This window comes from Gadus macrocephalus, chromosome 4 (assembly GCF_031168955.1).
Source record: "Gadus macrocephalus chromosome 4, ASM3116895v1".
Taxonomy (NCBI): Eukaryota; Metazoa; Chordata; class Actinopteri; order Gadiformes; family Gadidae; genus Gadus; species Gadus macrocephalus.
In genome coordinates this window covers 2,355,201-2,365,200 of record NC_082385.1, presented here as the reverse complement: position 1 = coordinate 2,365,200, position 10,000 = coordinate 2,355,201, and the positions used below count along the sequence as shown (strand labels likewise).

General features: G+C 49.7%; 1 protein-coding gene across 1 annotated transcript in view; it reads right to left on the bottom strand.

Annotated features, from left to right (window-relative positions):
* LOC132456641 (SLIT-ROBO Rho GTPase-activating protein 1-like) overlaps positions 1 to 10,000 on the bottom strand; it is a 16,950-nt gene that overhangs the window by 4,138 nt on the left and 2,812 nt on the right. The window contains 9 exon segments of the mRNA XM_060051048.1: positions 313 to 493; positions 1,601 to 1,680; positions 3,565 to 3,789; positions 5,811 to 5,916; positions 7,393 to 7,527; positions 7,645 to 7,722; positions 8,829 to 8,889; positions 9,223 to 9,309; positions 9,734 to 9,762. Coding sequence (XP_059907031.1) covers positions 313 to 493; positions 1,601 to 1,680; positions 3,565 to 3,789; positions 5,811 to 5,916; positions 7,393 to 7,527; positions 7,645 to 7,722; positions 8,829 to 8,889; positions 9,223 to 9,309; positions 9,734 to 9,762 — 982 coding nt within the window.

Below are 10,000 nucleotides of genomic sequence, written 5' to 3'. Positions count from 1 at the left end.
ATGTGTGTGCGTGTGCGTGTGTGCCTGCGTCTGCCTGCATGTGCCTGCGTGTGCATGTGCATGTACTTATGTGTGCGTGCATGTGCATGTGTGTGTGGGCGTGCATGTGTGCCTGCATGTGCACGTGCATGTGTGTGTGTGCACGTGCGTGTGAGCGTGCATGTGCGTGTGTATGTGTGTGTGCCTGCATCTGTGTGTGTGCGTGCATGCATGCATGTTTGTGTTTATGCATTTGCCTGCATATGCCTGCATGTGTGTGTGTGTGTGTACGCCTGCATGTGTGTGTGTGTGTGTGTGTGTGCGTGCACATGCCTGTCCTTCAGCACGATGTACTGGTGCGGCACCAGTCCGTGGTTGCCGTTGTGCCGGCCCTCCCACCAGTCATGTGACGCGCGCTGGAACAGCTGCAGCACGGCGCCCTTCTGGAAGGAGAGCTCCCGGGCCGACCGCCCCGAGTACTCGAACCGCGCCACCGCCTCCACACACTCCCCCTCTGGGAGGGAGGGGGGAGGAGGGAGGAGGGAGGGAGGAGAGTGGGAGGGGGAGGGAGGAGAGAGGTGGAGGAGAGAGGGGGAGGAGAGAGGGGGAGGAGGGAGGAGGGAGGAGGGAGAGAGAGAGGGAGGAGGAAGGTAGGGAAGGAGAGAGGGAGGGAGAGAGGAGGGAGGAGGGAGGAGGGAGAGAGAGAGGGGGAGGGAGGGAGGGAGGAGGAGGAGAGAGAGGGAGGAGGGAGGAGAGAGGGGGAGGAGGGAGGTAGGGAAGGAGAGAGGGAGAGAGGAGGAAGGAGAGAGGGGGGGAGGTGGAGGAGGGAGGGAGGGAAGGAGAGAGGGAGAGGATAGAGAGGAGAGGGTGGAAGGGAGAGAGGTGGAGGAGAGAGGGTGAACAGGAGGGGAGACAGAGGGGTAGGAGATAGGGAGAGAGGTGGAGGAGAAAGTGGAGGGGGTGGGGGGAGGGGAGAGACGGAGAGAGGGGATGAGAAAAGCAGAAGGAACTGATAAAAGCGGCACGCTTGGCGTGGAAATAAAGGTGACCCCCACACCTGTCAATCATCCCTCTCCCAGGCATTGCCGCACTCGCTCCGTTCAGCCAATGAGAGGAGAGCATTGCGATAGTGGAAGAAGAAAAAAAAAAGGAAAGGTGAACAGGAAAAAAACAATGAGAGCTTAAATCGTTTCTGTCAATTCAACCACTTCACACACAGTCACACACACAGATACACACACATCACACACACAAACACCGCCCCAATTACTATCCCCATCAGCAAGCACACGCCCTCCTGCTGGCACACACATACACACACACACACACACACACACACACACACACACACACACACACACACACACACACACACACACACACACACACACACACACACACACACACACACACACACACACACACACACACACAGGAGGGAAGAGGAAGAGCGAGCTAGGCAGCTAGGTCTCCATGGCTGCTGTTGCCACGGAAACTATTGTCCAATGGAGAGCCGTGCCGGCCAGGAAGGGGAGTGTGCGCGTGTGCGCCTGCGCACGTGTGTGTGTGTGGGAGGGGGTCGACGGAGGACTGCGTTGAAGGTCAAAGGTCACACACATACCCTCTTCGCTGGTTTGGGTCTCGGTGCCTCCGTCAGGCTCCGCCTCCTCTAGGGCACCGGGCTCACTGAACGGACTCTCACTGGGGGGAGAGAGAGAGAGAGAGAGAGAGAGAGAGAGAGAGAGAGAGAGAGAGAGAGGAAAAGACAGAGAATGTAAGAGAGGAGGGGAGAGAGAGAGAGAGAGCAAAAAATAGAAAAAAAAGATTGAGAATAAGAGAGAGTGTAAGAATAAGGGTAAGAGAGAGGAAGAGAGTGAGGGAGAGAGAGAGAGAGGGAGAGAGAGAGAGAGAGAGAGAGGTGAGGCGGCTTAAGCTGATAAATTGCTACCGTCAGCAGTACAGCAGCACACGCTCTACAGCAGACATCTTCCAAAGATATGTAAAGGACACACAACCACACACACACACACACACAAAAGGACACACACACACACACTCCCAAAAACACACACACACAGACACACATATGGACAAAGAGGCGAGGAGCATAATAGAGTTTGTCTGGTAAATGTGTCGATACCGCTGTCACTCACTCTTCGCCCGTTCATTCATCCAGAGGAACGCGACACCACTACGTGTTGACACCCACACTACACAACAGCAGCATGCGACACCTGCTAAACATGGCCGCCCCGCGGCAGACGTGACACCATAAATGCTGACCGGCAGCACTAAATCACGCCGTAAATGTCGGCAAAGTATGACAACAGCACTAAAAGGGGGCCAGAAATCACACACCAACACACCAACACTAAGGGGAGACATGACACTACATTCTTTTTAGCACCTCATATTTTATATCACACCCCGTGTATTATATTATAGCTCGTATTTTATTTTATATTGTGTATTTTTTCTTATACCTTTTTTTATGTATCGCCACCAAATGAGTACGTGTTTGTAGCCTGGCATCGCCAGACCAACTTGCAAAATGTGTATTAGTCTGGAAGCTTTGAGTTTATTTTCAATTTCCGAGGGGCGTTTTCAAACGGGCGTGGACCTAAATGACTCCGGACGCGATTGGATAGACCTGCAGCCAATCAGAGCAACGGCACGTATCACACCTCAGAGGCGGCCATCTTTGTTGTTTATAAAAATGCCTCAACGGGCGCTCCCATTGGGCGCTCCTCTGTTCAGTCAGTAAGTTAAACCCGCCCCTATTAGATAAACGGTTGTGATTTTCCCAGCCAGGCCAAGTTCTGATGTGGCGTGAACTTGCAGATAGATCTGGTTCCCAGTCCAGTGTTTTGTACTAGTAGGCACCAACAATGCCTTGTCATAAGAATCTCATTGTGCACAGTGAGCAGTGCAGTGCACTCAGCGGACCGTGATCTACTGCCCATCCAATAATAAAACACTTGTCCCTCCCGTCCCCCCCCACTTTTTTTTATGGCCTAGTGTGCCTTGAGGGACCAAAGAATGAAAAGGGAAAGGGAAGTGGTTTAAAGGACAATGGGTTGCGTTAAATCATGTCATCAAACCGCCCACTGGGTGCCGTCCCGCCAGCCACTTAAAGCTCCCGACCCTCCATTTGAGAGCCGCTGGCCTGCACGACTAAGCAACCCAGCATCACATTTAGGGGATTCTGCTGACGCTTATATCCAAAGTGACTTACCGCCATTCATGCACACATTCGCACACCGACGGCGGTGTCGACCAATGCCGGGCGACAGCCAGCTGGTCAGGAGCAGTCAGGGTTAGAGGTGCCTTGCTCAGGGACACCTCGACACTCAGCCAGGAGGAGCCGGGGAATCGAACCAGCAACCTTCCGTCAGGGAGCATTCGGGGCGAGGCGTCTTGCTAACGGGCACCTCGACTCGAGGACCCAGGGATCAAACTAGCAACCTCCTGTTTACCAGCCAACCCGCTCTGCCTCCTGAGCTGCTGTCGCCCCCCCCCCCCCCCCAGCCTGGGTCTAACCACCGCCCCCCCCCGCAGCCCCCCGTCGTCGTCGCCGCCTCTCACCAGTACTGGTCCCCGGTCATGCACTTCTCGTACACGGGCCCGGACAGCTCCTTCGTGTCGGGGAAGATGTTGTCGTGGTGCAGGATGACGGTCTTGATGACCTCGTTGACGTGCGCCTGGCAGGCCACCTGGTCGAGGGAGTCGGGCGTGGGCAGCAGCGTGGGCCCGAACACGATGGCCAAGTTCCCCGCGTCCATCATGTTTTCGTCGCTGTACTGAGAGAGGCTGTGTGTGTGGGGGGGGGGGGGGGGGTACACGGGGGTTCTGGGGGTTAGGATGAGCAGACTGCTAGCCGTCAGCACTAGACTCAACCTCGGTCGAGGCTGATACTTTACAATAAAGGGACGGTCAGTAACCATGGATTAAAGGGGTGATGGTTAACCCCATCGCCCCTATTTGATAACGCTATATACAAATGCTTATGCCTGCGACAACCGATCTTAAAGGGGTGACGTTATGCCACCAGGTGTGAATGAAGTCATTACGAGCCGACAGGAGAAGGCAGATTTTCCTACGGCAATGGCTAATCACACTCACACCTGGTGGCTTGATATCACCCCATTAAGATCAGTTGTTGCAGTAATAAGCATTGCTATGTAGCATTAGCAAAAGGGTTAGGGTTCAGGTTAAGGTAAGGGCTAAGGTTAGTGTTAGGGTAATTAATATGAACACAATTAGAAAAAGTCAACACCATTAGTTAACGACCATTAGTTCACTTTCAATAAACTTTTGGCTAATTGTTTGTTAATTCGTATTACTGCATTAATTAATGTAAATTAATGGTTAGTTAATGTACCCTTATTAAAAAGTGGTACCAGCTAGACTAGACCACTCCTATTACTAAAGGACTAACCTGGACTAGACACTAATAATAATGATAATCATAATAATGTTTTACATTTTTGTCTGCAAAACAAACACTGGAAGTGAGCGAATCAACGCGACCACACTACTCTGTGGTGCTTTGGATGCAGCACGAACCCCTGAATCATTACCCAGTGCCAGGCATCAGCTCTGTGTACTATAGGCTCCAGGCTCTCTCTCACAGAACAGGGGGTTCACCGTTCAATAAAACAGTGTAAAACATTTACCGCATCAATACCGGCGGGTTGTGAGAATCAAGGCCTGGGCAGAGGTGGTTACCGGGGGGGCAAACAGAGAATCCATCCTCAGGTGTGTCAGTCATATTCCTCACACCCCTGGACAGCTCGGAGACACCGGTTGGCTAATCGCTGCTAAGGGCAACATTCCACAGGAACTCAACCAATCCAAACCCACCACTTCCCAACCCGTCTTCTATGCAAAACATGGCGTCGAACTCATGACTAATTAACACGATGCAAAAATAAACGTGAAAAATAAAACAGCGGTGAAATACTGAATCCATAATTTCTTACAACAAATTATTTGAAGAAGTATGTTGTACGTCCAGACACTTAATGAACGCACTTATTGTATGTCGTACTTAGTTATGGTACTTAGTTGTGTCAAATCGTATCCTAGCAATCTTTGTGGTGTACGGGGAATGGTTTAACCTAGAGATTGTTAGTGCTTGGCACTCAGTTCTATGAACATCCTGACTCTACCGACAGCGATATATCATTGTTTCTCTTTCTTCTGACAAATGTACTTATTGTAAGGTGCTTTGGATAAGAGTGTCTGCTAAATGCCATAAATATAAATGTGTAATTGTGATGAAAAATCCTGTACACACTGCAGAAAAATACAGTTACGCCAGAACTAGTTTAGAACTAGCGCGGGGCTAATGCATGCATGATGAAGACTGCATAGAGCTGGTACATCACCCAGCAGGGCTGTCTCGCTGCTCTCACACCTCTCTCCTCCTCGTTCTATATCCGTCTGACATCAGCGCCCCCCGTGGACCCCCACCCTCTGGCTTTCCATACATCCATCTCTCTGAGGCCGTCGTAATTACAAGGGTGTTCAAGTGTGTGTGTGTGTGTGTGTGTGTGCGTGTGTGTGTCTCTGTGAGTGTGTCTCTGTGTGTGTGTGTGTGTGTGTGTGTGTGTGTGTGTGTGTGTGTGTGTGTGTGTGTGTGTGTGTGTGTGTGTGTGTGTGTGTGTGTGTGTGTGTGTGTGCGTGCGTGCGTGCGTGCGTGTCTCTGTGTGTGTGTGTGTGTGCGTGCGTGCCTGCGTGCGTGCGTGTGTGTGTGTCTCTGTGTGTGTGTGTGTGTGTGTGTGTGTGTGTGTGTGTGTGTGTGTGTGTGTGTGCGCGGGGCCACTCACTGGTTGAGGAAGGCGAACAGGTAGCGGATCACCACCAGCGTGGCACGGGGCACGCCCAGCATGATCTTACGGATGCACTGCGCACGCTCGTACAGGTTCTCCATGCCTGGACACACGCACGCACGCACACACACACACACACACACACACACACACACACACACACACACACACACACACACACACACACACACACACACACACACACACACGGACACGGACACACACACACGGGCACGGACACACACACACACACACACACACACACACACACACGGACACACACACACACGCACAGACACAGACACACAATCACACACACAATCACACACACACAGACACAGACACACACGCACACGGAAAGACACACAGGTTAGTCACATACATAAAGACATAAATACAATGAATAAAAGTAAAATATAACCAAAAGATGGAGAATTGATTCAAATTAAGCATTTAGTTTCTTCAGGGAAGATACATAATGACTGCGGCGCTTCAAGTCCGCTATCCTAATATTGGACTGATGTTCCGTCCACCTGTATCTGAAAGCATTTGGAGCCAAATGCTCTCCCATACGCCCGAACCTATGGATAAAAGTGTCTGAAAAACACCTCATAATACATAGTACAAAAAAATACGCCATCTTCCCTCAACAACAGCATAAGCATTTTCCTCACATGACTCAACGCATCTGATTTTCATCTAATGTATTATCGTTAGCCGGATGCTACTCATCGTTAGCCCGATGCTACTCATCGTTAGCCCAATGCTACGTCCCTTTCTCTTGAAAGAATGGAAGTGTGAGTGTTGGAGTGGGCAGCAGCCCGGTGACTTTAAACAGTAAGGCAGCCAGGAACTCATGGACAGACAGACACGGGCGAGTGGGCCGGAGACGCACCAGAAGAGGCAGAAGCTTCCTTTATCGATTTCTATAGCGGCCGTCTGCAACAACAAGTCACCGACAAAACGCGAGCAACACAATCCCACTCTGAAATTCAAAGCTGTTAGCATTTACTTTTTTTTTTGGACCATTTTCGCTTGCTTTGTGTGTTTTGTATTTATCTGTGGAGGCTGTGTAGGTGTCTCTGTTGTCTGGTTACGGTCTGTAGAACTCTGGGGGTAGTTCTAATCGTTGCATGGACGATATTGGAAAACGATTATGTGTTAAACCTTAAATAAATAAACGTTACGCTTAGGTGGTCCCTTGGATACAGCTCGGCCATTTTGTGGATGATATTGTAAAACGATAATGTGCTAAAAACCTTAAATAAATGAACTTGACGCTTGGTAGCAGTTAGGACACACCTCGAACATTTTGTGGATAATATTTGAAAATGATTATGTTCTAAAACTTAAATGAATACACTTTACACTTGGTGGCAGCAAGGACACACCTCTGCCATTTTGTGGATGATATCGGAAAACGATAATGTGCTTTACCTGAAATAAATAAACTTAACGCTTGATGGCAGTTAGGAAGCAACTCGGCCATTTTGTGTCTTTTTTTTTTTACACTCTGCAATGGCTGTTAAAAGAGAGAAAGAAAGAAAACGAGAAAAAGTGAACAACGAAAATGACTCACGGACGCAGGAAATGAGGTCGTTAAACCTGTCCGTGGGGAAGACAGGGTTCTCCAGGCCTCTGAAGTAAGGCTTGAGAACGCCCGCTACAGAGTTGATGTCCCGGCTGCTCTCCTCGTCAATCAGCGGGTCGTTACCTTAACGAGGCAGCGGGGAGACAGAGCGGGGTTAATTAGCTTGACTCCCCGCCCTGATTGGTTCCCGGCGACCTTGCGAACCCTCCCCCCCCCCTAACTGGACCGTGTCCCTCTCACCTCTCTCGAAGGAGTTCTTGATGTCGTTCACTCCCACCTGGGACCCGGACACCCGGAAGATTCCCTGGTGCTGGAGGCCTGAGGAGGAGAGGAGCGAAGATGCCGACCGTGAAGCCATGAGGGGACCTACGGTGCGTTCCAGGCAGCCCCGTAACCCCGTGTTTCCCTCAACCTTCTACCCGTGAAAGTGCCCGATGAAAGGCAGTCAAACCCCGCAACTCACTACCCGTGAGCTCGTCCCAGATCCTCGTACTCCCAGTTCCAGCTCGTAACTTACGGGATAAAAAGCGTCCCTTGAACGCAGCAATAGATTTACGTTTACATTCAGGGCGTTTAGCAGACGCTTCTATCCAAAGCGACTGGGAATAAGTTCATTTGTCATAAGAAAGAGAAAGACTGGTGAGACCAAGTGACGGTGTCTCAAGTTCACATTTACAGGGTGAGTCATTCGCACATTCACACTCCGACGGCGGCGTCAACCACGCCGGGCGACAGCCAGCTCAGGGTGAGGCGTCTCGCTCAGGGACACCTCAACACTCAGCTAGGGAGGAGCCGGGGATTGAACTGGCAACCTTCCAGTTACCAGCCAACCCTTCTCTACCTCCTAAGCTACGGTCGCCAGTCCTCATTCTGTTTCTCAGTCAGGCCCCAAGTTATAGTTCATGATGAAGCTAGGAGAGCCGCAGTCGGCTGAATCTTAAAGAAACAATGGCGGTGCCCCCGGGGAAAGGCAATCAAAGCGGTTTTTATCCGGAATGGACTGAATAACGATGTTAAGGGTTTAAGGGAAATCTTCACGGAAGGCTTTCCTCAGAGGGGAAGATGCTTTTGCTTCACGTCCAAAAACAGAATCAACAACAGCAGAGCCGGCCAGAGCCTCGTTAAGCTCTTCGCTCTGATTGGCCGGAGGGAGCCAAGCCGCGCCCACGTGTGAAAATCAATGGCGGCTCCGCCAAGCCCAGACTGGATATCGATTGCAACCACAAACTTAGAAAATCTGGACGGTCTCACAGCGCTACGAGTGATCAACCCTCATCCCCAAATCGGCCCCCGGCCCGCTGCTCAGTTGACTTTAAATCGTTCGTGCCCGGTGTAAATGTCAAGCGCTTAAAAAAAAGGAAAAATGGGCCGAGTCACAGAGAAGAAGGAGGATCCGGCGGCCATTGTTGCTCCCAGCAGCTCACCGTGCAGGTTGATGTATCGGATGCAGCTCTCCACCAGCAACGGTATGGCTTTGGTTGAATCCTAGGAGAACGGGGCGAGTTAGAGGGAGATGCAGAAACACAACAGCGTCAGCACATGCTACACAAGCAAGGGTTTGTGTAGTAGCGAGTAAATATTCTCACACACACACACACAACACACACACACAACACACACACACACACACACACACACACACACACACACACACACACACACACACACACACACACACACACACACACACACACACACACACAAACAGATATACACATACACATGCGCTCTACAAAAAATTGCTATTCCGGCATAAAATATGTATTTAGTATGAAAACTGCTTCTATGGTGTATTTCTCCTGGGAGGGAGAAGGGTACCTGGTGTTTGCTGTGGGAGTTTTTGCGTCCCGCGGCTGACAGCGGGGAGAGGAACAGAATACACTTGTTCAATGCAAATGTCAGACGCTTGGCAAATCTTAGGAGCCCAGATCCAGAAGCTACACAGTAGGGCTGTGAAATTAATCCAATTTTGATCGCGATTCTGGTTTTGTGTTAAACGATCTCAAAACTAATATAAATTGATTTGAAACGTTTTTTTTTCATTTCATTAAATGTTTTATATAAATTGAACAGCTGGATACATATTTGTACAATATTTTCAATTTGAACGTTTTCTATTTGAACATTTTGTGGGTTTTTTTTAAGCGGAAAATTCAAAGTTCTCAGTTACAAAGTGCTTTAAATGGAGAGAAATGCTGACTAAGTGCATCATGTTTTTAAACCCACAAATAAATCGTGAATATGATGCTTTCCATAGTCAAGCAGCCCCTGCCATACAATATTACAATCGAATACACACCAGCGTTTACATGTACTATGTATGTCTCACCTGGTGGTCAGCTATGTCAGCCTTGTAACCTGAAGATAAAGAGGACAGAATGGGTTTTAAAAGACACCAGGGAAAAAAGTAGCAAACGTTTTCACTTTGTTTGCTTATTAGCATATTCCCACAGTCGCGTTATTGGACCCATCACTCAACACTGTAGGTCAAAGCTGTAAAAGTCGGTTTATGGGTTATTTAACAACCAAACGTAATCACTGCTGATTTCCCCCGCAGTCCACAAATGTGTATGAAAGTGCATAATAGTAATTACGT